Source organism: Meles meles, chromosome 2 (genome assembly GCF_922984935.1).
Source record: "Meles meles chromosome 2, mMelMel3.1 paternal haplotype, whole genome shotgun sequence".
Taxonomy (NCBI): Eukaryota; Metazoa; Chordata; class Mammalia; order Carnivora; family Mustelidae; genus Meles; species Meles meles.
The window spans coordinates 158722500-158747156 of NC_060067.1; the positions used below are offsets into that span (position 1 = coordinate 158722500).

Sequence of the window (24657 nt, forward strand, 5' to 3'; positions counted from 1 at the left end):
TTGATTTGGCTATTAGCCAACCATTCTCTCAGGATGCTGGAGCGCTTTACAGACCCAGTCGGTGACCAGGTCAATTTGGGGAAGATGAGCTAAAAATAAACTTAAAATTTTATTTCCTGCAGGACTTTTCAGAGCTTCTAGCATACTTACGCGTCCTGTGGATCTCTGAGGGGGTGATAGGACATGCAACATTTCTCAACCTTACTGGCCCAAGAACGCTTTTTAAAGGAACCCCCTTGGTTCACAGAGCATGGTGGTGGTACTGAATCCAGCCTGAGAGGGTGGGCTCTGCTGCCAGCCTGGGTTTGAACTCTGGCCAGGTGACAGGCAAGGCACTGAACTTTCCGAAGCCACAAGGTTTCTCATCTATAAAATGTCAGAAGTCTAAATTGAGAATTTAAACACACCTAGCAGAGGGCATAGCAAGAATTCAATAGAAGTTCCTTATTAGTATTTGATGTTCAATCAATTTTCACACTAGAATTCCGCTCCCACAGTGCTGACCTATTATGTTGCTATATACAAGTTTAAACAAACAGAAGGTGTGTACTTAAAAGAAGATTCAAGGAAAATAAAAAGCCTTATTGCTGCACAGTGACATAGTGTAGTCCAACAACACAATGACTAAAAAGGGCATAATTTTCATCTTTAAATATGAAAATGGAACACAATATTTAAGAAAAATCCAGGAATGTCTGAGTTGAATTTGCAGGAAGGAAACTTGTTCTTCACAACACAGAGACAACAGGAACAAAATTAATAAAACCAAGAAAACAATGTATTTGCCACACCTCATAATTAACCCGATGGCAGTGACTTGGATTTCTTAATACTCACTAAGCAGAAGTTTAAAAGCTTTGGAATGTTCCACAACCACAACTGAACATTAAGTTGGGGACTAGGCTTCTGGGCAGAATAAGGAAGAGAGTGAAAATAAGTAGCTTCAATAGTTGCTCTCCCAGTTTTGTTCTCCCTCAGATCACTTGTTTTACTCCATGTAATGGGTAGATCAGCCAGAGGCACCCACAATTATTTTAAACAGCAAAACTTGGAGTCAGACCTATTTTTTTTTTTAAAGGGGCAGGTAGGAAAACAATTTTGCACATATGGTGTACACAACAATTTGGAATCTAATTCCCAGCACACCAGTACTTTTTTTTTTTCCTTCCTAAAGTCCTCTTCCCTTAAACCATCTCCATGCCTAAACAACCAGACGTTAAAAGGTGAGTTTACAAGACAATGTAGGTCCTAAAAATAATATATAAATTAAGATATTTCTAGAGTAAAATAAAAAAGGCAACCCACAAAGTCGTGTATATGTAGTCTAGGTCTACCCTTATATTTGGACAAGAAATACACCAAACAGATTATAATTAGCTTTGAGTAAAATGCATTACAGGGGATTTAGTTTAATTGTTTTTTACTTTTTAATATTTTCTACAATGAATACATATCTATATACAGAAAAATAGTATATTTTAAAATATGTTATTTATTTGAAAGAGTGAGATGGCACACATGAGCAGGGACAGAGGCAGAAGAGAGAAGAGAGAATCAGAGCCCACCAGGGGGCTCAATTCCAGGACCCTGAGACCATGACTTGAGCCAAAATGAAGAGTCAGCCATTTAACTCCCTCCCCAGGCACCCCTCAAAAGAGTATATTTTTAAAGTAAATAAACAATAGCATTTTCCTCTTTCCCTGTTTTAGAACATTGGTTCCTCAAAAAGACATAACTTTTAAGGCAAAAGTCACAGTCTAGGAGAAAGACTCAGCCCCTTTCCATGAATTCATAACAAATTAGTGTAAGTATTTTCATTCTTTTAAGCACTCTTGAAACTATGTACAAATTGTTACACTCATCCAAGAAGGAAGAGAAAGAAGGGGTAACAACAGGTGTAAAACTGCAAGTCAAATGTTTTCCTAGGAACTCTGGTAACCTCACCCTAAGGCAAACACAGAAACAGTGCCTTGTCTCCTTTACAGAAGAGGGAAAGGCGGCTCAGGGACGTCAAGTCACTAGGCCAAGTTCACTGAAGCTAGTAACAGTATTTATAACAGGACTCCAATTCCTGTCAGAGTCCATGTGGACTTTTACTACACAAGGACATCAGCTTTTCTTTATAATCCACCTTGTTCTTGAGGAGCCACATGCCACAAAATAATTTTAAACGTAATAAAATGTCCCCAGGATATTTCATTATTTATGGGGATTACTATTCAGTTATCAACCCAATTACTTTTTTAAAAGAAAAAACATGTGTGTGGTTTAAATCCCTGTCTTTCCTACTCCCCACTGCCAACACGAATGACTGGTCCAAACCATGACCTTGTACTGTACAAGGCTCCTCCTTTTAGAGGGCACACCTTCCTTCCTCCCACACCTTAAGCTCAAACTCCCTGCCCTTCCTAGTAAGGAATACTGTAATCAACTTGAATGTACCTTCTCTAGGAATCTTGATTTAATTATGGACTTACGTAGGTTTTTCAAAATCTCAATGAGACAGTGACAAGAAAACACCACTAAAATATCAGATTATTCCAAAACCATGAGGTTGCTGAATCTCTCAAACCTAAACCGAGTTTCTGGCTCTTACTTGACTAGCAGGCAATTTACAGAACAACAAAAACTGTTACAGTTCACAAAACAGCAAAATCAAAGATGGGCAGGCTCTAAGGCTCACTCAAGGAAATAAACTTTCCCAGGCAGCAGATATGACCTCCACTACTTCCTGATATCTGGCCTACAGGATGAAATTCTACATTGCGTACTCCTGAGCTCTAGCATGTGCTAAATATCTGTGCATTTTAATTCATTACACTGCCTGAGACAGGAAGCACTGAAGTAATTTGTAAAATCATACAAATGTAGTACCTGTGTTCTTAGAAGATCAAGGAATTCTCTCAGTGAAGAAACTGTAGTAATCCAAATCCTAGAAGACATTAGCTACCTCTCCCCAAAAGGAATTTTTCCATTTTTCTTGAGACTTACTCATCTTTACTCTTAGCAATAAATTAAGCATATAAGAGACACTGTCCTTTCAAGATTCCAGGTGCCACTAAGTATACCAGTCACTGTCTAAATGTATTTCATGAATGCATGCACACTGCCACATGCTTTGACAGAACAGGGCAGAGAATTCGGCCAATCTGCATCTTTGCTGGGCAAGGAAAAGGTGATTTCCAAGTGATGATGAGCAGACTGAAACACAGCAAATTTCTCATGCTTTCTGCTTCACCATAAACCAGCTAAACCACGACAGTTTGGGTTATGTTTACTGCTTTACTTTTTTGACTGTCAGCCATCTATTACAACTGTCTTTAAGTGTTTTTATTTAAGATATCCCAAGTGTACAACTATGAATATCAGGACTGGCCTATGAATTTAGGAAACAAGTAAATCAAATCTGTATCTAAATGGAAGGCACTAGAAATAAATCAGGAACCTGACTTCATAACGCATTGCATATTTTCTGATTTTTTTTTTTTTAAATCACTTCAACTCTGACAAATGAACCAGTGTCTACAGTCACCTGATGAGAGATGGAAGGAATGGAAAGAAGGTGGAAACTTCAACTTTAGAACAGTAGCATTTCAAAATCTCAACATCACTATCCTAAATCTTTTTCCCAAAAACATTATCAGGAAAATGTTCCACATAGTATTTTAAGTTTGATTTGATTTTCATCACTGCATATAGGAGGCAATTTTAAATTAGGCCAACCAAGGAAAATCTGCAGTCTCTGACAGAAAGCAATCTCCTGCAAGAAAACCAAAACTCTAATTTTTCTTCCATTTTTAGTTTGTATTCACAGGATGTAACAGCTTCTTAGAGCATTTTGTTAAAGTGAGACATGTAAGAGGAGTTGTGGGTAGGGGTGTATAGCGATTACAGAAAGAGTACAAAGTTCTTTTTAAAAAGTTCGTTTTATCTCTATTTTAGCAATGAAATTTTTTTTTTTCATTAGTGCTGATTCACCACAAGAGTTACAGGTATGATCAAGGACTGTGAAGGTTTAGTTGTCTTTAATGAAAAAGAATGGGGTATATTCAGAAAATGCAACCTCTGTGTTAGAAAATTAGGAGCAAGCTGCTGGCTTCATCATTCGGAGACAATGCACAGCGTGCCCAAACGGCAGGCTGGGTTTTTCCAGCTACCTTGAGGTCAATAAACTACGTGGCTGACCTTTCTAACCTTGAAGGAATCATTCTCACATTTAGCACCCACTGGGACCCAAAAAAACTGACCAACTGCTCAACAAATGTCTCACAATCAACAAAAGGAATCCTACATCCCAAGGGAGGAAAAAAACAGATTTCAGTGTTTTTCATGATTTGAAAAAAATAGTAGGAATGTTATCACATTTCATTAGAAAGCACAGAATATATATACATATATATGTGTATATATATTGCCTTTACTGTTACTGTATGTTTCTGATATTTTATACTAAAAATCTATTCCTTAATTTCCACTTACGATTTCCTTTAACTCTTTCATCAGCCCTTCTGAGTCATAAATCATTGCACAAAACATACTTGCTTTTGAACACAATCACCTGTTTAATCTAGAGAAGTAGAGGCAAATGAGTCCACGTTTCAAGCCATTCACTTCATCTTCCGGAAGTGATTTTTTTTGCCAAGATGTAATAATGATTTTAACATTTACTTTTCTCTTAGTGTTACCAGTTAATTGAGCAGAGGTCAAGGAGGGTACCTGCCGCTTATGAAACATGACTGTACCACAGTGAAAGTATTTATTAGAGATTTTCTTCAGGTCAGTCACAGGTATGGGAGGCTCCAGCAAAACTCCTCCTGCTGTGCTAATTCATGGAAAGTGAAATGAAGTCCCGGTTCATTGAAACCCTCCTCAGACGTCAAAGAGGACGCCGAAAAAAAATAATCTGAGAATATCCACGTAGGACAGACGTATTTTGACCCATACTGCAGATGCCAGTTCTTTTCTTAAACTAAGAGAAGAGCAGGACCTGGGAAGAGGTGCGTGCGGTATTCGGGGCTCTACTACCTTCGCAGGTTTGACAGCACTTTTCAAAATTTTCAGTTAACAACTGTGATCACACGCACACTACATTTTAAAATAGAAGTTATATATGCCAGGGTTTGCAGCCTAAATGTTAACCATGAAAAAAAGAATAAGATTTCTCCTAATTTCATACAGAAAATGTATTTCTTTGAAATACCAAGGCATTTGGAAATCACCGTATTTAGCATATTTTTAGAAGAGAGAATTTCAGAGAACTATTTGCTAGAAGTATTTTTCTCTTTGCCATCCACTAGGATCTCCCTGAACTGTATAAGCAAATTTTAATTGACCACCACAATGTAACACTCTCCTCTAACCTTTTACAAGCAGTGGATTTCAAACTTCCTAAACCATCACACAAAGAGCAGCAGTAAATGAAACCACATGCCTGTATTTCTGCTTTCCACCAATCCTTTGCTTAAATGTTAAAATGTAATTATATATTTTAAATGATCAAAATTTCCAATTTTGATGGTGATCTTTTAGCTTAAACTAAACACTCAACAATAGGAGAAAAATCTGCATGTATGAAGTAGTAAGATTTCAGTCATTTCCATTCCATTACTCTTAAAAGCACTTTGTAGTCATTTATTCCGTACCATAATTGGGAGCTTATTTGCCAAAAATCTAATGGATTTTTTATTCATTTCAAATCACCCTGGCAAGAGTTAGCAGACTTTTGAACAGGATGTTTTAAATGCTTTCTTTCAAAGAAAAGACGTAAAACCCTGCAAACAGATTGTAAAGGTAACAAATACTGACTTCCATGGAAGACACCTCACTGTATTAGAGATTAAAACACTCATCCTGTCGGATTAAATTTTAAGAAGCATAATGATTAAATTGTCTAATAAGAATTACAAAGCAAAATATTCAATTGCCAGAGGAAATATTGGGGGAAAAGGTTTGGATTTAAGTCCTCCCAAGTAAGCATAATTAAAACCTATAGCTAATAAGCCAACTACTTCAGAAAGTATCTTAAGACAAGTTTTAAAATAGCTATTTAAAGTGAATCTTTGATTTCATAGGTACATGAGCTGTTGACAAAACACTCCAGTTGGTATGATATGCTGTATGGCAAATTGTTCTAGGTATGTGTCATAGCTGCAATCAACAAATAAAAATTTAATTGATTTAACCCTGAGATGTTTCCTGAGTCATTTTTGAAATATTTATACAATTAACTAATAAACTACATATCTCAACAGAAACGGAGTCTACATATCCTGCTACTTCTCAGTTTTCTGTATCTGAACATCTATTATATCTGTCTTTGATCTAAGTCTGGCAAAACTAAACTTACATGACTCACTTCAGTATACTGATCATTTTTGGTTTTTTTTCCAGGGTTTTAAGAGGAACTATCTTTCCAATAACAGATGTTAAAAAAATGCACATGAAATATTTACTTTAAAATTCAACAGGATAAAATTATTTAAAATGCAGAATTGCTAACAAATAAAGAACCCTTAGAGCACTTCAAATATTATAACTTAAGGACTATTTTTTATAATGTAAATTGCACCCTATTCTTTTTCTTTTTAGCTTTTCTAGAGAATTAAAGAAATTCTCAGAAGCATAAAAATTATATTGAAATTACGATATTACTTCAACAAGTGTTAGTTCTTAAAATTCTATAAAATTGTGCAAAAGTGTCTCTTATACTCCACTGTGAACCTGAGCCTACTGTCTCACTTCAATAGCTAGCCTCAATGGCGTGGTTTGAAATCAAGGGTTCCAGCTGGAGGAGTCAGGCATTCACACAGTTGTAAAAGCTATTTGCAAACCTTGCTCACATCAAAGAGTATCGTATCACAGAGCGCGCGCGCGCGTGCGTGCGTGTGTGCGTGCGTGCGTGTGTGTGTGTGTGTGTGGTGTTTCTATTAAAAGGAAAATCAAGAGTCAAGGATAATTACAGACAGCCTAAAAAACAAATGCACACCCACCTTCTCCTAAGAGTGATCAAAAAAATAAAGCTTTCGCAATTTCTCAGTTAATGTCTATTTAAGACTTACTGTTTTATTTTATTTAAATTCAATTAACTAGGGTGCCTGGGTGGCTCAGTGGGTTAAACCTCTGCCTTCGGCTCAGGTCATGATCTCAGGGTCCTGAGATCGAGCCCCGCATCGGGCTCTCTGCTCAGCAGGGAGCCTGCTTCCTCCTCTCTCTGCCTGCCTCTCTGCCTACTTGTGATCTCTCTCTCTGTCAAATAAATAAATAAAATCTTTAAAAAAATTCAATTAACTAATATAGTATATTATTAGTTTCAAAGGTAGAGTTCAGTGATTCATCAGTTACAACTGATGTTCTATACGTAGAACACCCTGTGCTCTTAACTCTTCAACACCAATTCTTCTTACAAGGTTTACCCTTTACCACTGAATATGCAGTAGCCTTCGAAGTACTTCAATACTGAAGTGCTAACACATATAGCAAAATATTTTATAAAGAACTACAAATGCTAAAATTATGTTTAAGCCAGACAATCATTAAGCATGTAAGTTTACTATTTAAAAAAAAAAAAGTAGCATAGCTCTTGAGGCCCCGTTGTATTCTTAAACCCAGGGACTCAATAAGAGATTAAAGATTAAAAAATGATTAGGTCATTTATTTTATTCTCATACAGAACTGCTCCCACAAGTATGTGATTTAATTTTAATCCATCCAGTTTAAAATATTCTTGGTAATAACAAATTCCAACTGCTTTGCTTGGAAGCCTATTAGCAGACTAGTTGGTATTGATATTATATAGCAGTTAATTGTACCTTCTAGATTTGGGAAACCAGGCTGCTCTGTAGCAGTTCTATAAACCTAATTAGATAATGCAAAGTTAATTTTTTTCCTCAAGTTTCAGAGTACCAGTTCTTATATTCAGTGAACCAAATCAGGTCTCCCGGTTGGCATGTTTAAATGTTTCTTAGGAATAACGCTTTAAAATGCTACCAAGCCCAGAAGGGAATTTATAATGGAGCAGAAATGAGAAGATTTCTCATTTTGAAATATTCAGGACTCTTAGCAAAAGGAAGAACCTGGAAGGTAGTCCTTCCCTCTCCCAAACAGCCTTAAGCCCTGGAAAACTGCAGTTCACGCTGCCTCAGCATCGCTTCCAGGATCCCAGGACTGAACTAGAATGAAACAGTGGACCACACTGTCAAAAAACCAACATCACCTGAAATGCTGAGCAGACAATTTTGCTACTCTGGTTCTTCCTGTAATTACATGTCAGGCAAATTAATGTGCTAAAAACTAAAAACTGCCTAATATTCTGCGGATAAAGTTTCTTTTCCAACTTCAAATATTAAAATGTTGTTCTGGTCACAGCTTCTTATAAGTTACTGGATTTCAGACCAAAAGAGTGCAAAAAAATGCCTGCCATGAATTCTAATCGTTTTAACAGAACGTATGTATAGCATATGAAGTATATATTAAGACACCCACATGATTACGGTTTAGCTTAAAATGTACAGATGCGTCTATATACACACATGGGGGGAGGGTGCAGAGAGGCCTGGCGTAACAGAATCCAACATGTGTTAAGTTCCCCTTTGATAGTTAAGTTCTCTAAAACCCTTCCTCTTCTTGTATTTTTCATCTCATGAAGGTGATTATTCACCACTTGAACTTCTTTTCCTTCTAGCCGTTCTGCTGGGTCATCCCACTTACAGGGATGCCAGTGAAGATGCCACTGTGTCCCTCCCAGGACCCAGGTGCTATGGGGTCGTCTACCAGGTTGGTAAACGTGCCTCCACAGCCACTTTCCAGATCCCTAATGGTGATCAGCAACATCCAATACTGCTGATGGCCCTGCCCTTAAATTATCTTTGCCCGTGTTTTCTACAGGGCAATAGATTCCAAATCTTCTTCTTATGCCTATGCTCCTTTCATCGATCCCCCGCCTGGCACCTGAAAGGAGGCATTTTCCAGGTTTCGGTTTTCCTACCCACACTTTCCTCCTTCTATCCATACATAGTTCCTTTGTTTACCAACCAGTCCTCAAGCTTCAGACGTATTCCTGCCAATGATTTGCGCACTTTGCATCCAGTACTGATTCGGTTCTGAGCTCCACCTACCCAGTAGACACGGTCTGTAAAATGTGACATGCCCCCCACCCTAAAAAAAATTTTACATGCCCAAACCAATGTTTTGTTTTACAGCCCCCAAATCTCCCCATCCCCCAGACCAGCACTTCGCAAAGTAGGATCCCTGGACCAGCAACCTGGGAACCAGTTATAAATGCAAATTCTCTGCCCCACCTCAGACTCACTGAATCAGAGATTCTAGGCATGAGGCTGGAGTACTTTGTTTTAACACACCCTCTGGGTGACTGTGAGGCCTACTGAAGTTTGAGAACCACAGCTTTAAACAGTTCTGTTCCTTCTAAGGCATCAGCATCCTCCCCTTCCAGTTCCATCCAGAGGGTTCCTCCACCTACACTCCACACCAGCTAATTCTACTTTCACAATCTCGCTCTCCTCGTAGTCACGGTCTCGGTCCTCCTAGCTTTTAGGCCTCATCACATCCTAGGAGGCATTTCTCTCCTCACTGAAATCCAGCCTGCACTGTTTCCAGATTATTCCTGATAGTCCAGCTCTGGCCATTCATAGTATTCAATCTTTCAGGGCCCAGACTCTGTCTTTCTAGGATTTGCTCTTCCCTTCTTCCACTCCCCAATCCCATCTTCCAGCCATGCAATCCCCGGGATTTGCTGTAATCTTTCATGACTTTGCACATACCGCTTTTCTGTCCTCACACACTCGTCCCTCCAATACATGTTTTCTAAAGAGCTCTTGATGGCCCAGGCCTTACGGACTAGATGCTGCCTTCTCTGTCCCACAGGACCCAGTAGACTTAGCTAATACAGTTCTTGCCTCACCACTACAACAGGTCGTCAAAAAAAAAAAAAAAAAAAAGTCGTTAACTCATTTTGTTTATCTTGGACCCTACATAGAGGACTATACAATTTATCATCCAACCCAGGGCCCCGTTTATATCTGCAAGCTTATCAAGTACTATATTCCCTCCAAACTCACCAGGCTCTAGTCATCCTGGCCCTCTATTTCTCAAACATTATAGCCTTTCATTCCAACATCAGGGACTTTGCACTTTCTGTTCCCTCTGCCTACAACGTTTATCCTTCAGAATTGCATTACAGGGTTATACTCATTCTTTGGGTCTCAGCTCAACCACCGGCCCCCTGAACTTCTGTGCATGGTCCCCACTGCCCCTTTCTCCTTCATGTTACTCTGTACTGTCTTCAGTGTTAATATTTGAAATTACTGCTCTATTGTCTCTATGTTCCTTTCAATGTAGCCCACTTGAGCACACCTACTTGTTAAAATCTATAGTGTTTGGTCAGAGCCAAGCTCAAGTCCAAATACAGGAGACAATTTTGGCTCCACCACTTACTATAAGTAAATGACCTCAGGCAAAGAGTTCACCTCATCTGTAAAGTGACAATTACATTAGACTTGCCTTACAGGGTTGTTGTTACCATTAAACAACATAATACATATAGAATGCTTTCGTGGCAAAGAAGAGTCAAGGTATTTTATCTCTTGCATGTTATCTGTTATCATTGCTATTATTATTTACTGCTCTAGAGCACCTCCAATGCCTATAGCAATGGATGGTACTGAGTAGACACTCAATAAATATTTGAAATACTTGAGCAAATTAGTGAATCAAGATGTCCCTTGATTGATGATTAATGGATGTCACCACTCCCTCAACTCTACTTCAGAAGCTTCCAAAAATCTCTAAGTGTTGACTTAATAAAACCCCAACCCAGTTCCTTGGCCTACCATTTAGTTCCCTTCAAATTGTGGCCCAAACTTACTTTCTCAATCTTAATTTCCAACACTTTGTTCTAGTAAAAAAAGACTTTTTCTGGTCTCACCTTATTCTGTTAGTGTAGACTGTTCTTCCTTGCATCCCTCCCGGATCCCACAGACACTCCAGGTCTAGCCAAATGTCATGCTCTTGCCTCTGAACATCCACCTCCTACAGCTGTGCAAGAACCTCATTTTTAGGGGCACTTGGGGGGCTCCATCAGTTAAACATCTGCCTTTGGCTCAGGTCATGATTTCAGGTTCCCGGGATAGAGCCCCTCATCGGGCTTCCTGCTTAGCGGGGAGCCTGCTTCTCCCTCTGCCCCTGCTGGTGCTGTCTCAAGTAATTAAATGAAATCTAAAAAAACAAACAAACAAACAAAACCCTCCTTTTTACAACCATTTATATTGCCACAGATCATCTCACTTACAAAAGGAGCTCCAAGTCTGTGTCCTTGCCATCTTTGCATCTCCAGTGCCCAGCCCAGTGTCTTGCGGAAAGCAAGCCCTCGATACATTACTTGGAGCAAATGGAAGGGTGGAGGTTGGGAGGTATTATAAAAAGGGCCAGCTTTAAATATCAAAAGAAATCTGCAATATGGACACAACACCTACTGTGCAGTTATTAGGTCAAAACCTGAGTAACACATTTATTATGTCAACAGTTTTTATCTCTTCACTGTCCAGTACAGCATCTCCAATGCCTAGAGCCACGGATGGCATAGTAGTAAACACTCATCTGACACCTGTTGAGTAAACAATTCACGCCTTTTTTTTCCCTCCTTTTTAAAGATTTTATTTATTTTTGACAGAGAGAGAGACAGCAAGAAAAGGAATCAAGCTGGGGGCGTGGGAGAGGGAGAACAGGCTTTCCATTAGCAGGGAGCCCGATGCGGGCCTCAATCCGAGGACTCTGGGATCATGACATGAACCAAAGGTAGACGCTTAACGAATGAAACACCCAGGCGCCCAATGATTCATGCTTTTAATAAAAGTATATCTCCAAATTCTTACAAAGAATTCTGTTCACATTGTCAGGGCATAGTTCATCCTCTCACCCCTTCCCCTTTTCCACCATGCAAAATCCAACCATAAAATCACTCCTTTCATAGACTCAAGCTATGTCCATTTTACTCTATAGATTATAAATTCTTAATTTAACCACTTTTCTTTCTGTCAGATTGTACGTTCATTCTTCAGGGATGAAAATTAGAATTCAAAACAGGAACAAAGACGATGATCTAGGTTGAAGTCAGATAATCACAATCATTTTCCTACATTCAAGAGCCACTCAAATCTTGCTGACCAACTCTTTTTTAGAACCCTGGAGTTAGAATTTACAAATATTCTGTTTACAAATGGTCCACACTCAGAATTCTGATTTTCATTCATGTTGCATTATTTTCTCTCTCCTTCTGTCTCCAATTTAGGACTGACTGATCTAACGCAGCTTGTACTAAAACCAAATTGTTGCAGCCCACACCTTATCTCCTATTCCATGCAGCCAGCCTCGATCACAAAATAGTTATCCAAATTCAACCTGCTCTTGAACAGTTTTCATTCCTTCCTTATGAATAACTGTGCACTCCCTGAATGGCTATTCTCCACCTTCTCCACCTACGGATTTGGCTCTTGACAAAACATTCTGTGACAGCTCTCAATGTCTCCTTATTGCTGCTTGGATTAAGGAAGAAAGGAACGAACCCCAGGCCCTGTGAGTATTGCACCTCTTCAACTAAGATGAGATCCCTTTAAAGCAGGGACTTTTACTTGAGGTATGCTTGGTACTCTACAATGGGGTTCCTGGGAGGGAGGTGAAGAGGCATGGTTGTAACAAGTTTGATGGGTAACACTTCCGCAAAATCCACAGATTTAGAATTCCTAGGAATGTTTGCATTTCTGGGGTGTCCAGACCTAAGGGGGTGACATGAATGAATGCTTCAGCACCCTGGTAAATGGGGGAGATACTCCATGAGCTACTCCAAGAAACCTAAATCCTGCCTTCAAAGGACTCAGTCAGTGGTTTACAGTGAAATGAGAAAGCTTCTGATTCTCTCCCCACAAGAAAGCACATGTACAAACAAGTAAGTCTGCCTTAATTTCAGGAGGTCTGTAATGCCCAGAGTTCATAGACTTGGAGTTTTTCATTACGAATGTGAGGGAGGACAGCAATACAGAACAAAAACAAATCCCAAGGCATTTCAACTGGGAAAGTGAGACAAAAGTGACCACTTAAGACACTATGCTTTTGATAAGTGATAGCTCTATTCCTAATAGCAATGGAGCTTCCATTTGAAATAAAGGCTTAAGGTCAAGGGCAAAGTCTTTCAGGTTGTAATCAATCATCACAGAGATAAAAGGGTTTGATAAGGTGGAATTTGACTGTGACAGGGTAATAATTCAGTCACTCAGCCTCATTTAAGCAATATTCCTTTCAACGGTCTTAGCTTATCACTTAAAACCTCTCTGCCTAGGACCAATTCCTGAGTTAGCCCTGCTATGTATGCTCTAAACCTAAGTGGCATTAATGGCTTGACAGAAGGTAGTATCTGCACATACAAAGAATCATCCATTTACCAGCAGCTTCTCATCAGTACTGGATTAGCTATAATAAAACCACTGAAGACCTCAACATTTCCATTACAAAACTATTGTCAGGAGCTTATAGTTCAATTTTTTTTTTTTTTTAAAGATTTTACTTATTTATTTGACAGAGAGAGACAGATCACAGGTAGGCAGGGAGGCAGAGAGAGGAGGAAGCAGGATCTCCGAGGAGCAGAGAGCCTGATGCGGGGCTTGATCCCAGGACCCTGGGATCATGACCTGAGCCAAAGGCAGAGGCTTTAACCCACTGAGCCAGGGCTAGGGGTGCCTGGATGGCTAGGTTGTTAAGTGTCTGCCTTTGGCTCAATTCATGATCTCAGGGTCCGGGGATAGAGCTCCCACATCTGGCTCCCTGCTCAGTGGGGAGCCTGCTTCTCCCTCTCCTACTACCCCTTCTCCTGTTCCCTCTGTCTCTCTAATAAATAAAATCTGTAAAAAATTAAAAAATTTAAAAACTCAAGGCTGAAACTTGGGATGTATGGTTTGGAAGATACTATATTTAATTAAAGGAACTTTCTGCACTTCGCAAGTACTAAACAGATGGTCTTAATAAATGCTGACCTCAAAATATCCAGAGGACAAAGCCTTAAAAAGTAAGCCTTCCCATAAGCGTAAAACAGAAAATGTATGTTTGTCTTCAGAACTTTCAATGTGACAAATAATCTGTCAGCCTAAACCTCCTGACACCTTCTCTACTCCCACATCCAATCAGTAGTCGTGATACCTTTGCATCTTTAATGGCTCTTGAATCAATTCTTTACTTCTATTGTTACCTTGCAACATCATGTCCCACCTGAACCATTATAACCTCCAACAGGACTCCTACACTCTGCTCTTGCTCTAAATCAATTCATACTTCCTGCAGGCAATCAGAATCCTTCCAAAAGACAAATCTAATCAACAAATCTAATCAAGTCCCCCCACCACCACTTAAAAATCTTTCCATGGCTTCCTGCTGCTCTAAAGACCTTATCTTTAGCATGGTCTACAGACATTTACATCCTCACTCTACCTCTTCTCTCATTCTCCATGTTCTAATTATATGGGTCTTCTTCCAGTTCCTCAGTTCACCATACTACCTCCAACCTCGGGACCTTTGCACATACTTCTCCCTCTCAAGAGTGCCTTCCTCCTACATCCATATCAACTATCTGTATTCAGATCTTCAGATTTCAACTCACTATGTCATTTCTTCAGGGGCTTTTATGACCAAATTTCTGTTCTCTTATCCCCTATGGCTTTTCTTCATTTGCAGATTTGTGGAGTTTTGATTAAAGTGGGGTGTTTTCCTCACAAAGCTGTAAGATCCAGGGTTAGTGGTAAGGAGTACTTCCTCAATAACTAGCATTAGTATATAGTAGGCACTCAAAAATGTTTATTGATTAAATCGCATCATATACCACAGAGTACAATTCGAACGGTAAGATCATCTTTCACATCATTTACCTAAGAAGAACAGTGAAAGGCCCTGAATGGGGAAGGAGATAAGAAATATGTTTCTCATCTTGACCATGGGTATTATGTTCTGTAATCGTGACCTCCACAGCTGGGCAGATATAAAGAAGTAGTCCAGGTTTTAAAAACAAAAACAAAAACAAAAAAAAAATGAGGTTGCTACAGACTTTATTGCCCGGCAGGCACACTGAAAGCGCAAGATAAACAATGGCACAGGGTGGAACCACAAGTACAAGCTTGCCAGAATAGAGGCAGAACCTTTATTTGGTAGATTGTTCTAGCCTATTTCAAGACATTTACAGGGATTTAGAGAGATCCAAAAAAGCCTACAGGTGGATCAGCATTAAAGAAAAGGCAGGTGCGTCACAGTGCAGGGAGGTGTCTACCATGATAATCAAAGGAAAAGAACGAGAAGGCAGAAGGGAAACTCAGCAGTCAGAATCTGTGTGCTGGTCAGAACCTTCCCTAAAGGAAATGCTCTTCGAGTGCCAGATCTCAGAAGTGCTCAGACTCGTTTTTATTTTTATTTTATTTTTTTTAAAGATTTTATTTATTTATTTGACAGAGAGAAATTACAAGTAGACAGAGAGGCAGGCAGAGAGAGAGGGAGGGAAGCAGGCTCGCTGCTGAGCAGAGAGCCCGATGCGGGACTCGATCCCAGGACCCTGAGATCATGACCTGAGCTGAAGGCAGCGGCTTAAACCACTGAGCCACCCAGGTGCCCCTGCTCAGACTCGTTTTTAATAAAAGGAGGCAAAAGTCCCTTGTTTATGCTCATAATGATTCACAAGCTATGCCTTAAATTGCAGTTAACAACTGCCTGTATTTTGTTTTCCTGATACAGGATTTTTTTTTTTTAAGATTTTATTTATTTATTTGACAGAGATCACAAGTAGGCAGAGGGGCAGGCAGAGAGAGAGGAGGAAGCAGGCTCCCCGCTGAGCAGAGAGCCCGATGTGGGGCTCGATCCCAGGGTCCTGGGATCATGACCTGAGCTGAAGGCAGAGGCTTTAACCCACTGAGCCACCCAGGCGCCCCCAGGATTCTTTTCAGTGTTAATTTACATTTAAAAGTCTTAAAAAGCTAGCTTCTGTCTTTGGCAAATGATAGCAATGACAGTGGACCCAGTGACAAACTATCAAATAAATTGAACCAAAAATCAAGATATCACCTGCTATTGAATGACTAGCCTTGTGGCTGGGTAGTTATTAATAGAACCACTTTAATAAAGACTTATTACAAAAGAGATGGGTATTGGTGTGGATGTTCCATCACCTCTTTAAAAGACTTGTCATGTGAACTACAGGACATTCTGAATATGGCTAGTTTTGTCAGACTTTCTCTCCCAGAAAATGGGATTTTAACATTCCCATCTCTCTGTGAAAGGCCATTTAATGACTTAAACACTCTCGATTGTGATACTCAGTACTTCTTTGTCAATCATTTTGAAAGCAAAAATCATAAAGAGGTCACCACCAGCCCACGAGATCTGAGAGGCTTAAAATCACAAACACATAAAAGGAAAACTTGGGACTTTTTATATTAGTACTCAGATGACTTAGAGGGGAACCCACCCCAGATATTATAAAGAAATTCCACTTCAGTAGAGACTTCAAATACTAAAACGTAAGAGTAATCTAATTTCACCATATAGACGGCAACTGCTAAGGAAATCTCTTCCTCGGATTCTCATTCTTAAAAGAAAGCCTAGTCATTCAACTTCCTGATGCTAAGTTAATGCTAAGGAAAGTTAATAAAGGAGATCACTCAGACGCAGTGTGGATAATATTTGCAAAAGGCACTTTACTAGAGAGCCTAACTCCTCCCAAGGCCCCTGGGCCACTCTGTGGCCCTGAACTCCTCAAGCCCTCCGTCACCCTCAAGGGCAGCGGGCCCAGCGGGCTACCCCGGTCTCCGGGATGAGGAAGGAGAGCGGCGCGGCGGCTCAGTTTCGGGGAGCGGATCCGGGCGGGGGGCAGGGGTTGGGGAGAAGCCGGTATGCAACCAACCAACTGGGTCAGCGAAGCTGCAGTCGCGGCGGCCCCTTCCCGGCGTGGCTCACGGTAACTAAGGTTCCGAGGCGCCTGACTAAACCCTCAAAAGCAAGGGAGTGTCAAAGCTAACACTCGCGCCTTGGGCGGCAGACAAATGCGTCCCTGCGGAGCCGCGGGGAGCTCCGCTCCTCTGCGCCCCTCGGCGTCGGGCTGGGCGAGCTGGCGGCCAAAACCAAGCGGCGGGCGCCGGCACAAGTTAGTTTTCCGGCCCGAGCGGCCCTGCCACAGCCGGGTTAGAGGAACCGGCCCCACATCCCCCCGGACAGAGCCGCCGGGAGCAGGCGAGCGCGCGAGCGAGCGACGCGGCTCTGGAGGAACGGACTTCCCCCGCGCTGTGCGGACTGCGGCCGAGGGGCTCGCGAGCCGGGCGGGGACACCCCTCCGCCACCTCGGGCCAACCGCCCCACCCCTCACCCGGGAAGCGGGAGGAAGGGCCGGTCCAGGGAGAGGCCGCGGCCGCACAGCGCACCCAGTCTCCCGGCCACCAGAGCTGGGGGGGGGGGGGGGGGGCAGGGAGGCGGCGCTCTCCGTACGAGCCGGAGGCGGGGCGCCATCTCCCTCCCACTCCCGGCAGGCAGGCGGGCCGGGGGAGCCGGGGGCTGAGAGCATCCCCGGACCGGTGGTAGCGGGAGGGAAGGCTGCACCGAGGGGCCTGGTCCCGAACGGCGGTGATGGGAGCGGCAGCATCTCGCCTCCTTCAGGCCTGAACGCGTCACAGGCCGCAGCCTGGACCAACCCCGCGGCCCCCGGCCGCGACCGCGGCGGTCCCGGCACGGAGGAGTCGGGGGGCTGGGCGGCCCCGGCCCTCCTCCCGCTCCGCCCCGCAGTCCCGGCGTGGAGCGCGGCCGCCGGCAACGGCGGCGGCGGCGGAGCCCCGGGAGGGGGAGCGCGGGAGGAAGGGGAGGCGAGGGGGCGGGCCAGTGGCTGGTAGCCGGGACCGGGTGCTCGGGGTTCGGCGCCCCCGATCGGCCCGCGCTCCGCCAGCACCACCTGCGGAGCTGCGGCGCAACGCCGCGCCCCGACCCCGCCGCCCCTGCTCCCGCCACGCGCGCGCGCAAACAAAACAAGTTGCAGGTCGCCGCCGCCGGAGGGGGCGGGAGGGTCACTCACCCTCATCCTGCTCAGCGGGCTTGGGTCGTCCGGCCGCGGGGACAGGGAAGACCAGAGGACTACTAGCCCCAGGAAGCTTCCCACTACCAGTAAACTGCGTAAGATGAACCCAATCTTCAGCCTCATCTTCCTCCGGCGGCGAGAGACACAGAGCCCGGCGCAGCCGCCGCCACAGCTCTCCCCTCCCTCCTTCCCCCTCCTCCGGCTCTCCACCTCCTCCCTCCCCCACCCCTACCGCTTCGGCTGCCGCCCTCTCCGCCGCCTGCCCTTTCCAGCTCCAGATCCGGAACTCCCCTTGGCTCTACCTTCCCCCGGGCTCTTCCCCCCGCCCTCCTCCCCGCGGCTCGTCGGCTCGGACTGCTTTCCGCCGCCGCGTCCCACCCCACCCCCCCGTCGGCCTCCGCAGAGCTCCAACCGACCCGTGTGCCTCGCTCTTCCAGGCTTCCTTTCTGTGTCCCTACCCTCTTCCCTGCCCGCAGCCCTCTTCTCTCCACACTATGTCCAAGAATCCTCTTGGCAATTCCCTGTTACCTTGTAACTAACTTACACTTTCCCCGGGTCTGGTCCTTAGCCTTTGCCCCACTGCTCAGCTCTGAAAGCTTCCAGATTCCCAAACTTTTGTTTTAATTATGGGCCATAACTCTGTCCTTAACGTCCGTACCCTCCGGAATCCCCCGGCTAACCGCCCCCCTCCCCGCGGACCTGGAGCGGCTCCTGGCTGCTCCTCCCTTTCTTACACCCACTACCCGGAGCCCCCAGCCGCAAGACTTGCAGGAAGCAAACCAGGAAGTCAGAGCTACCGCTGCTGCAGCAGCAGCTCCACGTGGCTGATTTATAGCTGGGAGGATTTTTTCTTATTGATTGTTCTTGCTTTTTCACACGGCTCCTTAAGGAGGTGAATTTGTAACTTAAGGGCCCAGGTGTGATGTGCACGTATCACTGGACTGGAGGGGTTCACCTGCAAAGCCAATATTCACTTTCTCTGGAGCTAATTAGAAGAATGCTTGTCTCGTACTAATGATATCAACCTTGTTCATGAGCTGTTTCTATTTGGAGGACCGAGGATTGGGGATTTATAAAACAATGCTCTACCTTCATTGCCTCCTTCAGACCTGATTTTTACCACTTGATGGACGTTCCTTGATTTCTGTTTTTCAATCCTTTTCTGCCTGTGAGACCTAAATTATACACGAAAGGATATTGACAAACGTGTACCAAATGCCTCACCCTGAGGGAGTAATTTTACTCCATATCTCCCAATAAAGATGACAGTCACTTTATTGCCAAGCGTATGTGATTATGTTATCAGTGGACCATATCTTAAACTAAGTTAAACAGAATGTTTAATATCTTATCCTAATATTTAGGATGGTGAAAGTTCATTCTTTTTCCTAATGTCTCATAACTAAAAGGACTTTTAAAAAAGTAAAAACTGGTTATTTAAATTTTTAAAAAATGAAATAAGGAATTTGAATCATCCAGATAAAGAACTATACCAAACTAACTTCATGTACTTCCTAATTTGGGTTACATTGCCTATATATTGAGGAATTCCGTAGATGCCATGATTTCAGAATTTCCACAAAATATTTGAAGTGATACCCTTGTGAACAACATAGGGAAATGTAGAATGGATGACAATATAGTTAGGCATATTCTTGTTTGGCTGAATGAATAATTGTACACAGTTGCAATATAAGCCGTTATAATAAGCCGTTATAATATACAGATCACCTGGAGAAGGGGTATCAGGTGTTGAACACAAATCACTACCCAACCCAGCATTTTTATCAGCCACTTAAGAACTAGTTGTTTTTAGTATAAGATGAGGGAGATTTTTTTTTTTTAAGGGAGTCAGGGAGAGAGAATCTTTTTTTTTGTTTTGTTTTTAAGATTTTATTTATTTATTTGACACACAGAGATCACAAGTAGGCAGAGAGGCAGGCAGAGAGAGGAGGAAGCAGGCTCTCCACAGAGCAGAGAGCCCGATGCGGGGCTCGATCCCAGGACTCTGGGATCATGACCTGAGCTGAAGGCAGAGGCTTTAACCCACTGAGCCACCCAGGCGCTCCGAGGGAGATTTTTAAAAAAGATTTTATTTATTTATTTGACAGAGAGAGAGATCACAAGTAGGCAGAGAGAGGACGGGAAGCAGGCTCCCTGCCTAGTAGAGAGCCCGATGTGGGGCTACGATCCCAGGACCCTGGGATCATGATCTGAGCTGAAGGCAAAAGCTTTAACCCTCGGAGCCACCCGGGTGCCCCTAAGATGAGGGAGATTTTGCTGAAGACTTTCCTGGTGAAAAAGACCTGAATGTTTAATTGCTTAAGTATGAACCTGCTGGGTAATATAGAAAAATAATGCCCCACTGTTGGGTCAATTCAGGTCCATGTTGGGACCCAGAAATCACCTGCTAGTAAGTACCCAGGTGATTCGGATCCAGATAAGTTGTGCACCACCTTTGGAGAAACAGTGGATCGCCAAGGGAGCACTGCTCTCTGTCAGGCATGGGGGTCGATGTGGTGCACCATGACACGGTGCCTTCAGCTAGGAGGCTGGCAGAGGGCTCAGAAGCAAGGTAATGGGTTGGGACGGAAGAGAAAATTTTTGTGAATGCCTTGTGTGTGCAAGATGCCTCACATTCGTTACTTCATTTAATCTTGACACAACCTGAGTGAGGGTGGCAATTCTGCTGTTCTCAAACTGGGATTAAAGCAGATCTTTCTAGCCTTGGATTCTTGCCACCACATGCATACACTCCTCCCCAAGCCGTGCTAGCCTTCTGGGCCTAGAATATAAATAAGTGTTCTCCAAGGGGATGCAAAAGGTCAAGGCCTAAAGATCTGTTAGGTTTTTTAATTCTTCCTGGTGCCTGCTCTTTTAAAGGAGAACCCACCGAAAGGAATTGTGGCCAAGCTTGGGTTGCAGCTTAAAGGTGTAGTGCGTTCCCTGGGGCTCTCACCACTCCTTTCTTTTCTTTTTTTTTTTTTCCTTTTTTTCTTTTTAAGATTTATTTATTTGAGAGAGAGCGAGCTAGAATGAGTGGGAGGGGCAGAGGGGGAGGGAGAGTCTTACCACTCCTTTCTATTTTATGGTGCAACCAAGCTGAACCCAAGAGTCTCTAAGTGTATCTTGATCTGCCTTGCCTTCAGGCCTTTGTAAAGGGTGTTCTTTTGGCCTGAAACAATACCACAACAACAACAACAACAACAAAAAACCTTTTCCATATTCCCGCTCACATCCTTCCCCATCCCACCCCCATCTCCCACCTCACCCCCCACCCGCGTCCCTGCCTAACTAATATCCTCCCTAGATACCCTTCCTAGGTGCTACCACTGCACCCCACACTTTTCCTTCTCTACTAATTACCACTACTTTGTAATTGCTTAATTTCTTTTTTCCTCTCCCAGATAAAGAGGTACAGGAGAGTGGAGTTTGGTCTCTCTGGTTCATCATTACATTCCTGTGTCTAGAGTGTAGGAAGGGTTCAGTAACTATTTTTTCGATGAAATGTTGAATGAATAATCAGATGGAGACTGTATACAGTGAAGGTGAAAGGTAGACGAGGGGGGTCAAGAGCTCTGTCAACTGCTCTTCTTCCTTACCTGGAGGCTCTCCTTCTGAGGATAAAACTTTAGAGGTTTCATCTAATTAGAAAAGTGATTATTTTGCATGTTGTCATCAACAGCGGCAGCTGGCAGACCATTGTTTCCCCTTTACTCCGCATCCTACTAGGGCAACTCAAGACAAGAGGAAAGGGATAGTTTTAATTAAAATTGAGATTTTTATATCTACTGAGAATCCACTCCCTTCTCCCCCCCATCCTCCCCCCCCCGCAAAGAAAGAGATTAAGTTGTATTGAAATGGGAACATGTAGCCATGAGCAATTACTATCTTACTATCAAACTATCAAACATATATTAACTATGTTTGGCTGCCAAGAACTCAAGTTAAGTCAGAATCAGTGACCTATAAATTACTGGGTAAATCTCCTATTACCTATTCTGTAAACATTTAATCACCTCTTTTCAAAGAACCCCAGTGGTAGTACTTTCAAGTCAAAAATGTATTTTACCTTTTAGAAAAGAACTACTATTTAGATATGTTTAAAGTGTTGATAGCTTGTTTGTTAAGAATATATTAATTTATGGGGCGCCTGGGTGGCTCAGTGGGTTAAAGCCTCTGCTTTCAGCTCAGGTCATGATCCCAGGGTCCTGGGATCCAACCTCATTGCACCTGGCTCTCTGCTCAGCTGGGAGCCTGCTTTCCCCTCTCTCTCTATGCCTGCCTCTCTGCCTACTTGTGATCTCTGTCTGTCAAATAAATAAATAAAATCTTTAAAAAAAAAAAGGAATATATTAATTTGTGCAGTGTTTATTAGTTATCTCTTATTGCATAACAAAATACCCCCAAATTTAGCATTTTAAAACAACAAACTGAATTCACACAGTTTCTGAGGGTCAGAAATTCAGGAGTGGTTTAGTTGGGTGGTTCAGGCTTAAGGTCTCTCACGAGGTTGTTGCCAGGCCACAAGCTGGGGCAATAATCATCTCATGGTTCTACTGGACTTAGAGAATCTGCTTCCAAGTTCACTCATAAAGCTAACAGGCAGGCCTCACTGCCTCACAGGCTTTGGGTGGGAAACTTTAGTTCCTCATCACAAGGGCCTCTCCAGAGAGCTGCTTATGACATGGCAGCTGTCTTCATCCAGAAGAAAAGATCTGAGGGCAAGAGAAAGCCCAAAACTGAAGTCATAGTTTGGCACAGTGTGGGGGCAGACTAGACAAGGGTGTGGATACTAAGTGGTATCCACTTAAGTAGTGGATACCACTACTAAGAGGTAGTGGACCTTGGAAGCTTAAGAACAACACTGGGAATCAAGTATCTGGGTCAGAATACTAGTTTTTTCATTGTTTGTGTTAACTTAGTTGTGTAGTATTCATTATCATATGCTGAAATGGTTCAGAAAGAATCCAGATCTTAAATAATTATTTCTGGTTATCTCGCAAAGAAATACTCTGTGTACTGTTGTCAACTATAAAACAAAGGAATTAGACCAAATGATCTTAATTCCTTTCAATACTGAAATTCTAATACTGCCCTGTGATGTTGATGCGTGGTTGACACTTTTAAATTTATACTGTAGCGTGGAATCTGGCAAACCAAAATTCTGCCTTCATACTTTTCTTCCTGACATGGATTACTGTTTCTAGCATAAGTTTATGAGCTGGGTAATTCCTAAATTGTGCTCATCTGGAATAAAAGACCGTTGTCCCTAGGGCTTCCGTTTGATGAGGTTAATCATCTCCTACAGTGTTTTGAAGGCAAAAATGCTTATTTAAAAGCCCTCTTAGATTTAACACTGTAGAGCACTACCTCCTCATAGTTCAGTGCTGTTTTCAGACTCCCATAGTTCAGAAGTACTCTTCAGATTTTAACCGTTTACTTAAGAGGTGATTGAAGCAAATTTTATCTCTTACCACTCTTGCATGGAACCTGTTTCCCAGTGTCCCACTGCTTTTAGCATTAAATCCAAATTTCTCAATGTATTACAGAGACTTTTGTGAGCTTGCCTCTGCCTACCTCCACAGCTTCACGGCTGGTCCATGAGCTCTTCCAACTCAAACTACAGCTACACTGACCTCTCCATTTCTGGAATAGACCATGGTCTCTTGCTTCTAGGCCTTCTTGCATGGTATTCCTTTACCTGGGATGCTGTTTCAGCACCAACTCCCTTCTGCCAAACTCCTGATCATCTTCAATTCAATTTATACATCAGTTCTTTCAGAAACCTCTCAAATGTTCTCTTCCGACCCCACCCTTGGCGAGGTTAAAAGCCTCTGCTTCATGCTCTCAGAGCACCCCGTGCCCTCTCCATTGTAGCACATAGCGTCCTGCATTTGTTACTGCTTCTTCAGTGGTCCGTCACCCCTACTGGGCCAAATTTCTTAAGGGTAAGGGCCACGTTCTTGTCATTTGTGATTGTATTCCTAGATGCCCATCGTGCCTGGCTCACAGGAGATGGTCAGTTTTTGAGATAAATGAGGGCAAGTAGCTTTCATATGTTCACGGCATTATATGTTTTAAGCATAGAGAAGTTTGGAAGCATTGTGTAGTAAAAGACCTATTGCATGCATGTCCATAAAGAAAAAATATACTTATTCATTGTTCAGTTGTTAGAAAATGACAGAAGAAAAGATGAAATTTCCAGGCTTCAGCAAGATGCAGTAAGGCACAGTGGGGAAATGTAAGATCTGGAATTAATTACTGGGAACAGAGTCTTGTCCAGCCTCTCATTCCTGGATCATTTCCGGTGATGTCTCTGCACAATCTCTCTGCAGGCTGTACCTCAGTTTCTTCTTTAGTGTGTGTAACTCTGCTTATCTCCTCCAGGATGTCTGAAAAGGCTTCTAGATATAGACCATCACTAAAAATAACCTAATCTTACTTATAACTAATTTAAAAATATGTCACGTAGTTCTGTCACTAAAAAATAAAAATCTTAGGAACCGAAGCTCCCTTCTTGCTACACACTGCCCCCACTCCACCTCAGCGATGAAATT

The 24657-nt window shown here is 42.7% G+C and overlaps 1 protein-coding gene across 2 annotated transcripts in view; it reads right to left on the reverse strand.

The window, feature by feature from the left end:
• GALNT7 (polypeptide N-acetylgalactosaminyltransferase 7) overlaps nucleotides 1-18790 on the reverse strand; it is a 142505-nt gene extending 123715 nt beyond the window's left edge. For both annotated transcript variants that reach the window (XM_045988410.1, XM_045988420.1), the window contains exon 1: nucleotides 18095-18790. In XM_045988410.1, coding sequence (XP_045844366.1) covers nucleotides 18095-18220 — 126 coding nt within the window. In that variant the 5' untranslated portion in view covers nucleotides 18221-18790. The remainder of the gene's footprint in view (nucleotides 1-18094) is intronic.
• Nucleotides 18791-24657: the final 5867 nt, after the last annotated feature.